Source organism: Neolamprologus brichardi, chromosome 15 (genome assembly GCF_056152115.1).
Source record: "Neolamprologus brichardi isolate AB-2024 chromosome 15, ASM5615211v1, whole genome shotgun sequence".
NCBI lineage: Eukaryota > Metazoa > Chordata > Actinopteri > Cichliformes > Cichlidae > Neolamprologus > Neolamprologus brichardi.
Window position 1 is genome coordinate 33556768 of NC_142118.1, and position 14792 is coordinate 33571559.

The 14792-nt window shown below is 39.4% G+C and overlaps 1 protein-coding gene across 1 annotated transcript; it reads left to right on the top strand.

The window, feature by feature from the left end:
* The first annotated feature begins 13339 nt into the window (after window positions 1-13339).
* LOC148098631 (uncharacterized) lies at window positions 13340-14464 on the top strand. The gene is made up of 2 exons (XM_087852882.1): window positions 13340-13417; window positions 13850-14464. Exons 1-2 carry the CDS (start codon window positions 13340-13342, stop codon window positions 14462-14464), a joined length of 693 nt encoding a protein of 230 aa, XP_087709008.1.
* The last annotated feature ends 328 nt before the right edge of the window (window positions 14465-14792 follow it).

Here is a 14792-nt window from a genome sequence, read left to right on the forward strand (position 1 = left end):
ATGCAAGATGTGACAGAGCATCAGTAAATGTAAGAAACAGGATGAGAGGGAGAAATATAAACAGTCTGGTAAAAAGTTCATTAATTGAAAAGGGTAATTTCTCAACGTCCAGTATCTCATGTAAGTAGAGAAATGAAACCCTTAAATGAACAAAGCTTTTTGCACAGATTTGCACAAATGTTATCTCGGAAGTTTGTAATTATTTAATGTAAATTAGAATTTTACAATTATTTATTCCAGCCTTTAGAGAGTCCTCATTTAACATGACTGGAAGCCAACTAAAGAAATACACAGTGTAGACTGTAAGACTACGGGCTGAGATAGTGCCAGATTTGGCATGGCATTGGCCTTACAGCTGTGATGCGTTCCCCCCCTTACAACCTCAAGAAACCCAAGTTTTTCCTGTCGATTCAATCAGTAATGGTGAAAATTAATTAAAGCCATTGGGGTTGCCCCGGCTCTGTGGTCTGTGGTCTCCTCAATCCACGACCTTCTGCCACCTCCTCAGATGAGGAGATTTTAAAAGTTCCAATAATTGGCAGCGCAAACAGCAGCGCTGTTTATTCCTCACTGCAGCGGCTTGCTGGCAGGAATCCTAGCTCCTCACATTAAGCACACAGCAGGGAAACATGTTTTTGCCGCTTCCTCGCTGGGTTATTTTTAGATGGTATTTGTAATTAGCAGGAATAAACATCCAGACCAGCTGAATCTACCTCTGAATAAGAATTTTGCTATTTCCCCCTTCCTTTCTTTTCTCTTCTTTTTTATAAAGAAGAATATATTACTCTGTCAGGGAGCCTGAGTCATGGATAAGGCGCGCTAGTTTTGTGCTTTCTTGTATTTTGGTGTGGCTGTTCATGTCTCCCTGCAGGCAGTTTTCCACCAGAAGGATGCATGCGATGGTTTGCATGTAGCGGTGTTCAATATTGAGACTTTTTTCTGCTTTTCTGCAACATCAGCACGTGAAGGTCAAAAGGTAAGTCAGGTAATCCTGTTTAACACGAGCTGTCCCATGCAGCTATGCAAAAAAAATGGTGAGCAAGATGGAAAAAAACAAAAACAAGCTAAGACTCAGAGTAGAGAGGCCTCTGCACAAAGTGTCCTTTAATGTCATGGGCGCAAGCAGCCACTTATCAGGGAGGCTGAATGAGGTGTACACATGCTCTCAAATCCACCTTGAGGTATTCAAAATTTGTGCTTTCTTTGTGAACAGATTAGCCTTAGAAGCACTCTGAGCTTGTTATGGGTTAGGTGCTAAATCTTTCCATTCATTTTACCTGCAGATCTTTAAATCTGTTTCCAAGAGACAGAACTTTTCAATCGATTAGTGAATGAGCAAAACGAAGTGGCAGGTGGTATCCGGAAAATTTAGTAAACTGCTTCTCGTCAGTGTGTAATTTCCAAATCCATCACAGCAGAAGTGCAGAGCGGGGCTCTTACTTGTTGATTGTGCAGACCTGAAAGTTTTTTTTCTTCTCACATTGACGTCAGCATAGCTTTTGTAAAAGAAAATGACATCACGCCACAAGGATAAAAATACCCCTATGACACAACGGGATCAGCACAACCTGTTTTTAAAACACTGTTGGTGCACTAACAAGATTCCCTTTGACTCTTCAGTGTTAAAAGCTTCTGAATTTCAAAGAAGCCCAAATGGTGAGAGGATAGAAGTGGGGAGAGGGAGAAGGTCACCGAAAAACAAGAAATCTGTGACTCATGGACAAATCGTTAATGTGGGCACAAGCTCTTTCTTGCACACACACACAGACAGACATGCAAACTTGCTTTACCCCTGCTCGCTGTGCGAATGCCAAGTCTGCATTGCCCTCGCTGAATCAGGGTGGCCATTAACATTCTGAAGTGCCTGCCGTGTCTTTGCAGAGGAACTGGGGATGTGCCAGCTTGGCAATTACTTTAACAACTCTAGAGTTTGATTTCTTTATTCAGTTGAACCCAGCCAGGGGTAAAACTGAGGAGAACAAAAAAAAAGAGGAAGAGGACTCTAAAGGACAAAAGTTTATGCCGACCCATCTGTAGTTTAGCACAAAACTTTTGGTCTTTTAACGTCGTCTAACGCTGTAACTACAAGGGTCTTGGGGACAATATGTATTGTTGAGGTGGAAAAGCCACACGTCCCTGAAAAGCTGTTTCAGTGTCCTTGAGGATGACATCGAAACCTCTAACCTGCTCAGTGACTATCAGACAGCTGAATGGCTTACATGGAAATTAAAATCCGTGAATGCACTGGGATCTAATTGCAGGTGGAAGTGGAAATTATGTTGACAAGCTGGTTGATATGACAGGCTCCATTATAGCCTTAAGCTTTTATTACATCTCTGTCTAGTAAATCACACCACTGAAGCAGTATTACCATAATGACTTAGTGGAGCTCAATCTGTCAGCTCTGCCCCTTGTTTAAAGGGATATGACTGAATTATTGCAGGTGAGGTATATTTATGCACTCCTCCAGTCGCCAGAGACTTTACAGTAACATAACTGTTACTAACCCTAACCCTGTCTTGTAAACATCAAAAACTACAGATCCTTAGAAATAATCTGCCTGGCAAGAAAGCGCTGTTTTAAAACAATCGGCTGAATTTAAAGGGTTAATTTCCAAGGAATAGCAGGAAAGCATTAACGTGTTTCAGCCTTGTAGAGAGTGATCATCAAGGCGGCTGCGCTCATGAAAGGATGGAGCAAGATTTACTATTGCTTCAGATTACAGCTCAAGACTTACAGCGTAATTACTCCAGAGATATGGTGTAATATTTTGCACTAATGGCTTAGAAGTACAACACATACTGTTACACATACAGATGGGCCAGCGGCTATTTAGCAGAGAGCCCAACTGGTGAAACTGCATCCCCCGTGCTACTCCCCATCCCACTCTGGAACCAGTGGAAAAGACCTCATAATGGTTTGTGAACACAGTGACAAGTAAAATAGGTCTTTGGTAGGAGTTGGGGTGTTTAAAAGAGACAAAACCCAGCCAGATATTGAATCAGTGTAGTTACACCATGCATGCATCTTGCACATATTGTGCCGTAACTTTTTATGGTGACATTTAACAGGACTGAATGAGTTGGCGCAGGAATCTCTGATCACAGTGACATGCTTTTGTTCGGTTATTGTGCAAGGTATAACAGCTTTGCAGTTGTGTTTGAAGGGTTTTTGTTGTCGTTGTTTTTTAATAGTTGAAGCCGATTCTCTAATTGTGACCACAGGAGTTAAAAAGTGATCATTTTTGGAGGGTGCACGCCTTTGACTCTGTAAATCTGGGATTGGAAACTACACTTAGGAGTTCACCAGAAGTCTGAGCTCCTAAGTGTAGTTCTTCAGGTCAAGTATGATTGGCCAAAGTTGAGGGGACTGTCTCCATATTTGGGTCAATTACTTAACCTGAAGCACATTAACAATAACAGAGAGATGATTGCCTCCTTTTAATTTAACATGGCATGCACTAGGGCTGGGCGATATGGCCTAAAATTCATATCGCGATATAATTTGAACCATGTGCGGTAACGATATATATCGCGATATATTATTTTCTTCTGTATAACGTATTTTCCACACTATAAGGCGCACTTAAAATCCTTCAAAAATCGAGAGTGTGCCTTATGTACGAATTCTGGTTGTGCTTACTGACCTCGAATCGATTTGGGCGTGCAGAAATCTGTTTAAAAAATGTTTTAGTATGACTTTGGTAAGCCGCACTGCTTGATGGATTGTCAGAGCATTATGGCTGCCGTAGTGAGGAGCTTCGCGGAGTACTCTGGGTGCAAAACTCCGTCCACTTCAGGTCCCAAAGTCAAACGAACACTAAGAGTTACAAACGGTCTAAATTTTTTCATCTTTAACCCTTAAGAACCCAGACCTATTTCTACTTTCATGAAAATTACGGGGATTGTAAGTTATATCAAATGAATCATATATAAACACATTTCTGAAGTCTTTTTTGTAATAGCTCCACCCACTGCCCCAGATCTGAAATGTCACATATGCGTCACATTGGGCATACAAGGTACATTTGTTCCATATTTAGAAAGTAATTCTGTAAACACTTTCTTGCTTTTAAAAACAGAATTTCCTTTTTATTTTCAAATTCTTAACATGGATAATGATGGTAACACTTCTTGGTTTCCTTCAACAAGCTTCTTGGAAAAAAATTTAAATAAATCAGCCCCAATCAACCATGCGTTGACAACACCGAGCATGATGGTTTCCCTAATGGAAAAGATATATATAAATCTTACAAAGTTTGTATCTGTCTTGTGTGAAACTTGTATGAAAAGCATACAAGAGTAAAAACAGATATAAGATCCCTTGAAAAATTATATAATGAAACTTGTATGTTTTGGATACTTACTAAAACAATATATGAAAGTAATGAGAAAGTGGCCACTTTCATGAGTTAAGTCATATAGGTTTTTACTATTTCTTTTCCATATGGGTTGCCAGAACAGGTAGAGATACCACCTCCGTGACTTCATGTGGTACTTGTACCTTGCAATGCAGGCATCAAGCAGGTCAATGCCCCCCATGAATGTGTTGTACTCCTTCACAATGTGTGGCCTTTTGACCTCAACAAATGCCTTGCCCGATTTGCTCCAGTGACGAACTGTATCTTGTGGCTCAGTTGCACAATAGGATGAGATGAGGGTAACAGATTTGTTGTCATACCACTTCACAATAACCATGCTCTCCTCCTTATTCACCCTGGCATCAACAGATCCTCTGCCTCTCTGGGCAAGACATTTTTCATCTTCAAGCTGACAACATGCTAAACGATTTCCACGAAGTGTTCCTACAAAGTAGATCTGTTGCTGAAGAAGTGTGAGCACAAGTGGGGCTGAGGAAAAACTTTGTAGTTTTGCTCAGCTGGCAGAGTTTCACACAACTTCACCACAACATCTCCTCAAATCCCAAGTAAAGTCTTCTTCCCAGTACCACCTTGATAAACAACAAAATCATGGAGCATACCAGATGAGCACTGGGCCCAGATTTTCAATCCCCAGGGGTGGGGCTTTCCCTTCACATACTGCCTTATTGGGCTGTGTGTCCCCTTGAAGGGTACCATTTGCTCATCAACAGAGTTGTACTCCTCTGGGACGATATCCAGGCATTGTTTGCGAAACATTTCAAGCCATGGACGGATCTTCCAGCACTTGTCTTCTGCATCTCTGTGTAAATCTGTATTGTCAGTGAAATGTAGAGATCCCAACAGGGTTTGAAATCGGTTGCGGGACATGTTATGTGCTACCATGGGACACCTGGTGTCATTTTCTCAGTATGCTCGATTTCCAAGCATTTGGCATAGACCCATCTTCAGATAGAGACCAATGAGTATTTCTAGTTCTTTAACAGTGGTATTTACATTTCTCAGATGGTTGGGTTTTGTACACTGTATAAATTTGTTTGTTCCATTAACAACAGCAGCATATCATCTGTGATGAAGTTTTTGAAGTACTCCAGTGGAGTGTGGATCTCATCTGGAGGTTTGGCACAGGGTCCCTTGAATGTGGTCTCAGGGGTTTCGAACGTTTTCTTTCTCCAGGAGAATTTTTGTCCTTTGATAGCTGCCTTGGGCTGCCCAGTGTCCATATGGCTTGAATGTGGCTCTGTCTCTAAATCACTTGAATCACAACTGTCTGAATCACTGGATTCACTTGATTCATCACTCTCCACGTCTTTGTGGGGGATGTAATTAGGGTCTTCAGAATCTTCATCTGAGCTACTTTCACATCCCTCATACTCACTGTCCTCTGCAGTGATAAACTCCAGCGCATCTTGAACACTATATTTTTTCTTTTTATCCATTCTACAAAAGAGTGAAAATGACAAAAAAAAATGGGGGGTAACTGAAAAACGCCTCGACAAAGCTAAAGTAAAGTTCCATCACAAATGTGGGTAATTTAATAAATTAGTTATGCTTGAATTTAGTTAAATATGACTGAGAATTAACAACAAAGAATATATTTACTTAAAATAACTGAATGAGCTAAACTGACTAAGCAAATGATCAGTTTTTGTCTTTTTGTGACAAATATGTCACATCAGTTTTTTTAAGAAAATTTGGAGTCTAATGCCCGATGTGACATATTTGTCACAGCGATATTTAACAAACTGATTCTAGATCAAATTGTTTCAGAAATATTACTAAACTAGGTTACAAGTGACCTATGACATCTTATCTAAAGTTTAGAATTGCTGAATGAGTAAAAGCTTACCTTTGCAAAAAGAAAAGAAAGTTTTTAAAATTAGCATAGTGGTCTCATTAGCTAACCAGGTGGACCAAGACTTTGAAAATGGTGTCTTGAACACCCAGAGTGCCTCACTTGTCACATGACTGAACTAGTTTGTGCAGTAGACGTCACCTAGGGACTTTATTAGTTAAAAGTCAAAGTTAAACCATTATAAATAGTTTTTCTCTAAGTGTAAAGGGGCGGTGACACCAGTGTCACTGTGGGTCCTTAAATCAACAGCGTTGCTGCTTTATTGGGTTTTACATCCATGCATCCATGAAAACAGAATTTATTAAATTTAACGGAGTTAGAAGTTAACAGGAAGTTAGCTCGCTAGTTTACACCTAAACATTTTATACCATGTTCTGACTGAGAGATTTTTGAAACTAATTAAAACGTACAGCTCTGCTACCACTTCCAACATAAATGAAGACAGAAAACTAAACAGCAGTGGCGTTTGCAGGGTTACTGAAGTTGGACTACCTGGTATATAACGTTGTGCTACGTGATTGCTAGCGACACGGCTATGTTAGCATAACATTAGCACAGTGAAGCTGGAGGATGAACGCTAACTTTTTTCCCACTTGATAAAAGTTAACGTGAGGGATTCTGGTGGTCAGGGACAAATGCAATCGCATAGCAGGATGCTATACACGGGCCAAACTTCAGTCAGGAGAACAACTGAGATTATTCATCCACAATACGAGGTTAGTTATTAATATACTGCAACAACGTGGGAATAGAGCAGCTGCGAGAGAATTCAACATTAATGAATCAATGTTATGGAAGTGGAGGAAGCGCAGTTTTTGGCTTTCCCCATATTTCAAAAGTGCTTCATCTCTTTGCTATGACTGTCTCCTGGCATAATTTGCAGATGATAATGGTTTTAGCCACTGCCATGCTTTCGACCAAAACAGGCGCGGCTTGATGACATCATCAACATGCGCTATCGCGATAGAGCGATATAGTCAAAATCTCTATCGTTGGCCAAATTTTTATCGTTTCTATCGCCCACCCCTAGCATGCACATATGTTACAGGTAAATGACAGTCCTGATGCTGCACTCTTCTGTACAGTGTAGAAATGAAACAGCCAGTTGCATTAATGCATTCAGTTTTCTATAAGTCATGTTATATTTTATATATATATTTTTTGACATATGCCAAACCACAAAATGGGAATAGTCACAAATGTTGTGGCTTACACAGAAGTGATAGTGGAGATATATGCAGATTCTGCATTTTTTATTTAGTTGTTGAAATGAATGTTGCCCATGCAATGAAAGACAAGTGAAGTGAAGACAGGTTAGTAAGTCAAGACTAAGCAAATTAAATATTTCTAAATAAACAAAGGAAGACTGAATTATAAATGACAATAAAATCTCTGCCAGATCTGTCAAACAGATGTATTGTGTTATAAAGATTTAACAGTATGAAAGATTACTAGTGTGTTAGAGCAGGTCCTCTGGTGTTTGTCCTGTAAGTGGTGCACAGGGTAGTCAGGATTATCCATGATGGATAACAGTGTGTTCAGTGACCTCCTCTCCATTACAGCTTCAAGTTTGCAGATGTTTACAGAGCCAGCCTTCCTTTATTCAGTCTGTCAGAGCATCACCAGCTCTGATGCTGCTTCCTCCAGCAGACCAGCAATGCACACTAGGCTCGCTGTAGCTGAGCAACAGAAAAGTTTTGTGCACATGTTAAAAGATCTTAGCTTTCTTCACTTTGTGCATACATCCTCTGTGTTGGTCCATTAGTTCACAACTTGTACTCTTCCACCAAGACAACATCCCGTCCTGGGATAGCCACGCGCCCTGCAGTTGCCCTTGTTCTTCTGAAGTCAATCACCTCACTGGTCTTATTCACATACAAACCTCTTCATAAAAACATCCACTGCATCCATTGCACTTCTCCTCCTGAACATCACCCACACTTCCAGCTACTGTACAAGCACTGTACAGAGTATTTCTGTTACTTTCTATTATTTATATTATCATATTTCTATTAAATCAGCACCTAAGGAAACAACACTCTTTACCACCTTTCTTTTTTTTTTTTTAAGGAGAAATAGGGATCCATCACTCCACATTAAAATCATTGCCATTGCTCAGTGAAACATTTCAGGCACCATGTAAATGACTCAACACCTAAAGTGCTTTACTTTGGTTTTTCCGTTAATTTATTTCTCATCTGTGCATATCTGTGTAGGTGCCATAATGTATAAAGGATACATTTCATTAAAATCCAAAGTGCCACAATTTTTTTTTTTATTTGATAAATGATCGTGGGGGTCTCGTTTGTCTCTGCCCTCTACAACATAAACCAACATCAGTTTACTGTATAATGGCACTTCAAACACACTTTCAAAAGTGTTGAAGATTTATGTATCACAGTGCAGGACTCAGGGTATAATAGGTTTGACTTGAAAGAGAGTAAGAGAAATGGAGGCCACCAATAGAAACACGCCAGGGTTCAAATAGTGTTCACACAGGAAAGGGTTGTCCAACAATATCACTACTTCACTGCCTTTAACAGGCACATTAAAGTCAATGTTTTTAAAGTTGTGTAGTTTACTAAAATAAACAAAAAAGAAGTGATGTCTGCAAAATATTTGTCTGTTTGTAACTGGTACACAGAGAAGGGACCATTGTCACGTTCTGGTGTGTGGTGAATGGAAAGAGAGGACTCAAATGCCAGACCGCTGAGAAAGTGCATGGGGTTTATTGACTGAACTGATCATAAATGACTGAATGACGGGAAAAACACACAAGGAGTTGTCGACGACTGACAGAAACTGACGGCTTAAGTAGACTAGATAATAAGGATTGGAAACAGGTGAGAACACAGCTGGAATTAATCCAACTAGTGGAACAGTGGAAGTAAAACTATACATAATGCATACAGACTAAAGGTTCACAATAAAACAGGAACCATACAAGGGAAAATTAACAGTGACTGTATCTACTCTGGTCAAAAAATCCACGCTTCGTACTGATGCCCACAATTCCCTTTTATTCCTCGCACAAACATGGAGCACCATGAAAACTAGAAGAAAGTAAAATAATATCAATATCTTATTTCTTTTAACAAAGTGCACAAATGTCTAGTGATGTGTTGGTCGTGAACAAAACGGCTCTTAGAGCCGACTCTTTGAAGTGAACGACACGAGCTGGCTCCTTATTGAGAGCCATGTTTTGTTTTGTTTTTTCTTTCTCTCACCCTCACTTTTTTTCGCTTCACTCTGCACGTGAGCCTTGTACTTGCGAGTACTTGAGCAGAGGGGGGAGGGCGGTAGTTACACTCGCAGTAGCACAGGAACAGAGCAGGAGTAAAAGACAGAGAAAAGAGAGCCAGGGACAACAACAAGAAACAACATCGTCACATTAGAAAGGTATAGTAATCATCCACAACTATTCTCAGTTGGAGACAATAAAGGATTCAGAAAGTTTATTCATGCAGAGAATCCTATTTATGCAATTCCAAGCAGGAAAACACTCTCCCAAAAAACCATCCCAGGCGTATATGACAGAGAATGTGCATCTTCTTTTTGTTTTGCATATTTTAATTTGTATTTTATTGTGTTGTGGTTTGCAGTGTTTTGTGTTGTTTCACTTTAAATTGGTTTAAAAGGAAAAAGCTGAAAATTGAAATAGTTAAAAGTTGAAATGTAAACGGTTGGTTTTTGTATTTTAAAATTTATTTATTACATTTTATGTGGAGTAAATAAATAAAAGTATATTCATGGTGGCCCCTAGAGACAAAGCACGTACAAACTCCAAAACACATTCTTTGTGTTTATTCTGCATTTACTTCATTATATTGCATAAATTCCAGTTACAAGCTTAAATATAAGGTGGAAAAAACGTAATTGCAACCAGGCTATTGATCAAGTAATTGCGATTAATTACCAAAAAATTGTGAGATTAATTAGTTAATTTTTTAATTTATTGACAGCACTAATATATATGTATATATATATATAAATATATATATATATATATATATATATATATATATATATATATATACTTTTCCTCTGACGATGCTGTCTGTGTTGAGAGCTCAGTGGATCTGCGTTCGACTACTCCGCCTAGGCTGCACTGTCGAGCGCAGATCCACTGAGCGCAGCGCAAGCTAGCAAGACAGAAGCTAAGCTCGTTGTAACATGGCAAATTGAACCTCCCTCACCCTCATTCAGATCTGGCCTTTGGAACTATTTTGGTCTTTATGTGAAGTATGACCCTGAAGGTAAGCATGGACAAAAGTAAAACAGTATGTCGGATGTGCCACGCAATGCTCAATTACATGGGTGGGAACTACTGCGTTAGCGCAGTTTGCTCGTTAACGTGTTGACACCGTCCAGCCCCACGCACGGGGCGATCCGCAGTAGCTCGTTAACGGAGATTTGCCGTGTTGTGGCGTTAACGTCGTTTCAGATTAACGCTGACAGCACTAGTGGGAACAAAATGAATATGACTGCACATTTACGCCGACATCATCCTAGTGCAAAGACAAGTGGAAGCAGACAAAAACAACAAGCACGCATGCTACAAACTTTACCCGAGTCATTTAGACAGCCGTTAGCACATGATTCTCCTTATGGGGACCTGATATGTTTAATATGCTGCTGAGAATATACCCCAGAAGAAGCGTATAGTATAGCTTTTATTTTGGAAAGAGCCATTTCTCTGTAATAAACTCTCTTTTCCAAAGATGAGTGTTTTCTCAAACAGATAGAATTATTATTTTATACCCTTGTTGTTTCAGCAACATTAAATTTAAAAACTGTACGTTTGAGTTAAAATATATATTTATAATTTTAATAAATGACAAATTAAAAAAGCATGAACATTTTTTTGTATCGAAAAAATATCGAATTGTGACACCAAAGTATTGAACCGAACCGTGAATTTTGTGTATCGTTGCACAAAAAAATGTTCATGCCTTTTTAATTTGTCATTTATCGTTGAGGCAGTTGCCATGTTGCAACAAGCCTAATTTCTTCTTGTGCTGCGCTCAGTGGATCTGCGTTCGACAGTGCAGCCTAGGCAGAATAGTCTAACGCAGATCCACTGAGCTCATAAAATAAATTAAAAACTTTGTATTGTTCGATACATATGCATACCGAACAGAAAGCACTGTATCGAACGGTTCAATACCGATACGAGTATTGTTGCACCCCTAATATATATATATATATATATATATATATATATATATATATATATAGCAAAGCATAGAAAAATACTAGCAAAGCAGCTGGTATTTGTATCTGTATTTGTTGAGGGGTGAAAAGTTTTTGTATTTGTATTAAAGTAAAATTCAAAATAGGCATAAAAATCCATTTTTTTGCATTACACTTCTAATTAACGTTATAGTGTAAGTATTATTTAGTTATATCCATTATAATAATTATGGATATGCAATATTAGTTGTTTTGCATAAATCCAGCAATGAACATGTAACAAGGAACATCACTGAACAGAAAATAACAACAGCCATTGCCTCAAAGCACGCACAAACTCCAAAACTCGTAAAAACTCCAAAACACGTAAAAACTCAGAAGCACGTACAAGCCCCAAAGCACGTACAAACTTCAAAACACGTAAAAACTACAAAACACGTACAAAACACAACAGAAGTGCTCCAGAATGCTAGGCGCAGTGTTGAGCTTTTGTTACCTAGTGGCTACACAAGCCAGGAAGTACCAACGATCGGATTTGGTGTGTGGTAGTAACAGGTAAATGAACATTTTTTTTTTTAATTATTTGAATATATATGAGTGCATGTGTATAAATACATGTTTTGGGTTTCCTAGGGTTTAGTTGTGTTCCCTCTGGTTGGTGTCTTCCCTGCTTGTGTATCCCCTTAGTGTAGTAGGTCTCTGTGTTTAGTCCGCGTCTCTGAGTCTGTGTCATTACGTGTATGTGTTTCCTGATTTACTTTGAAGGTCTCTGTCTTATGTCAGTCTGTTCTAGTTAAGTTTCCCCTGCCTCGTCAGCTGTGATGTTTTCCAGGTGTGTTCCCCTCCTGTTTCCCATCCCTTGATTCCTGGTGTGTGTATTTATAGTGTGTGTTACCTCGTCCTCGTTGCTGGTTCGTCTGCATTTCTCCCCCCCCCCCGTCATCCTTTGAGGTTTTTCCCCTATGTTCTCTTCGTCTCCCTGCATCTCGGTATCTTATCTCAGATTTCAGGTTTGTTTTCCTTAGTTGTTTAGGTTTTCTTAGTTTTAAGCTCACCCTCGCCATCTCTGTTTGTATTTACTTTGTTAAATAAACTCACTTGCACCAGAGCTGCCGCATTTTGGGTCCTAATATATTCTCACACGGCTTGCCCCGGCAGCCCGTGACAGTACGTGCTTTGGAATTTGTACGTGCTTTTTGGAATTTGTACGTGCTTTTTAGAGTTTATACGTGCTTTGTCTCTATGGGCCACTGCATATACTTATATATAAACATATATAAATAAAACCACATTTTTTTACATTAGTAATTCCTTTTGTGCATAATTTTATATTATTGTTAATAATAAATTAAGTAAAGCAACAAAACAACCTGAAGAGCCGGTTGGGAGCCGAAAGAGTCGTCTCTTTTTAGCGAGGCGAGCCGAAAGAGCCGGTTCACTAAAAAGAGCCGGAATTCCCATCACTACAAGTGTCAACTACAGAGTCCCGCAAAAGACAGTGGAGAAAAAAAAAATAAGGATGAACTTTGGCAAGATGTCGGGAGATCTCGCCAAAATTCATCTTCATTTTTTTTCCAGTGTGCCTTGCGGGGCTCCTTAGTTAACAAATTAACCAGCATCATTTATTTTTATTTAATGTACTTTATATTATCATTAATCTTTTTTTTTGTTTTCCGCGTCCGCCTTGTAAACCAGCAGTAGAAAAGTTGAAGAGGCCTAAAACTTCTGGTTCCCGCGACTCACAGAAGAGGTGACTGCTCCACAGTCACTTTAACAGAAACATTCTTTGTAAGAAAAATGTATCAAGGGACTCATAGATTATCGTTTACACTGTACACAAACATGAATAGTAAATAAAGGAAAACAAATAGAAAACAATATAACAATCTCAGACGCTGGCTTCGGGTGTTGTCATGGCAACCCACGCAAACATTTCGGCGTCAGCTACAGTGACAAAACTCCAAACTGAGAGCACTGAGTCAACGACCCAGGTACTCTGACCAAGTATATTATTCCCGTTTTATCCTCACTATACTGGCTGCCTGTTAACTTTAGAGTTAATTTTAAAATTATTTTAAGCGTTAAATGGTCTCGCCCCACACTTTCTCTCTGAGATTCTAAATAATTTTATGCACTTCCATTACAAATTAGAAAGGCCTCCTGAGTCAGCTTGGCTAGAGCTGGTCTACAATGTGACATCATAGAGGTGCAGACAGCTTGCTTTTTCCATAGAATGATGAAACATCCAAGGAATTCCACATGACAGAACTAAGTGTATATCAGATATCTGTCGCCCAGAAAACAGAAGAAGCACAAATAGAAATGACAGAGAATTAGCAGTGAAAGCAAGCACATCAAGAGGTGCCTCTTCCACTGTCAACTTAAGACCTCAAGATCGTGGCAGAACATTCAAAACCACACAGAGACGAAACCAGAGGAAGACACAGCAGAGGGTACCCAAGAGAGTACCTCAGATATGGATCATTGGATCAAGTTACATAAAGCGAGGAGAATGGGCAGCACGCCAGATGTTTGGAGAAAAGTTTGGACTTGATGCAAATGTTCACTGGTATGGAAAAGGAGGGATGCGCTGGAATGACGTCCTTCCTTGTTTTTATGCAGAGATTTCCACACAGAGTCCACCTGATATTTTGGTGATTCATGCCGGCAACGACTTGGGACTTATATTCCCCCTGGAACTTTCCTCTGCAATGAAAAAAGAGCTGATTGAACTGCATGCAAAGTTCCCCTCCATGACTATCATATATTCCTGCATCAATGAACACCAAGTGTGGAGGTACGGAATTCCAAAATACACCAATATGGACAGGAAAACTTTAAACTCAGGTATGAGAAAGGCAGTTCATTCCTTTGGAGGCTTCATCGTTGAACATCCCTCCCTGAGATATTATGATGACACCATATTTGTACCGGACGGAGTTCACTTCAGCAAGAAGGGAAATGAAGTGTTTCTGACCAACATCCACTATGCCATCAAGAAGATCCTTCAGAATCCGTCTCACAGAAAACAAACGTGAGAAAACACAAATTTCAAATAAATGAAAGCAAAAAAAAAAGTGCCTAGAGTCATACTTTGCTTACAGATTATGCACAAAGATTAGACACTTCCTGTCATTGTCACGTTCCTGGGTCTGTTGACCCAGCGTTTTGAATTTTAGTTTATTTGGATGATATGTTTGAATTCTTTAGGGTAGCTAAGTTGTTTATTAGTTTCCCTGTGTTTTTTCTACCGCTGTATTTAAATTTCCCTCTCCCTTTGCCCTTTATGTGTTTCATGCTGCGTGTCTTATGTTGTCAAGTTTATATTGTCTTGTCTGCGTCACATGTTTCTTGTTATATTTTGAA

Coding starts and splice junctions, on each gene's coding strand:
- LOC148098631 (XM_087852882.1), top strand. CDS start 13,340: ATGGCAACCCACGCAAACATTTCGGCGTCAGCTACAGTGACAAAACTC. Junction 13,418..13,849: donor GCACTGAGTCAACGACCCAG/GTACTCTGACCA, acceptor AAAACCACACAG/AGACGAAACCAGAGGAAGAC.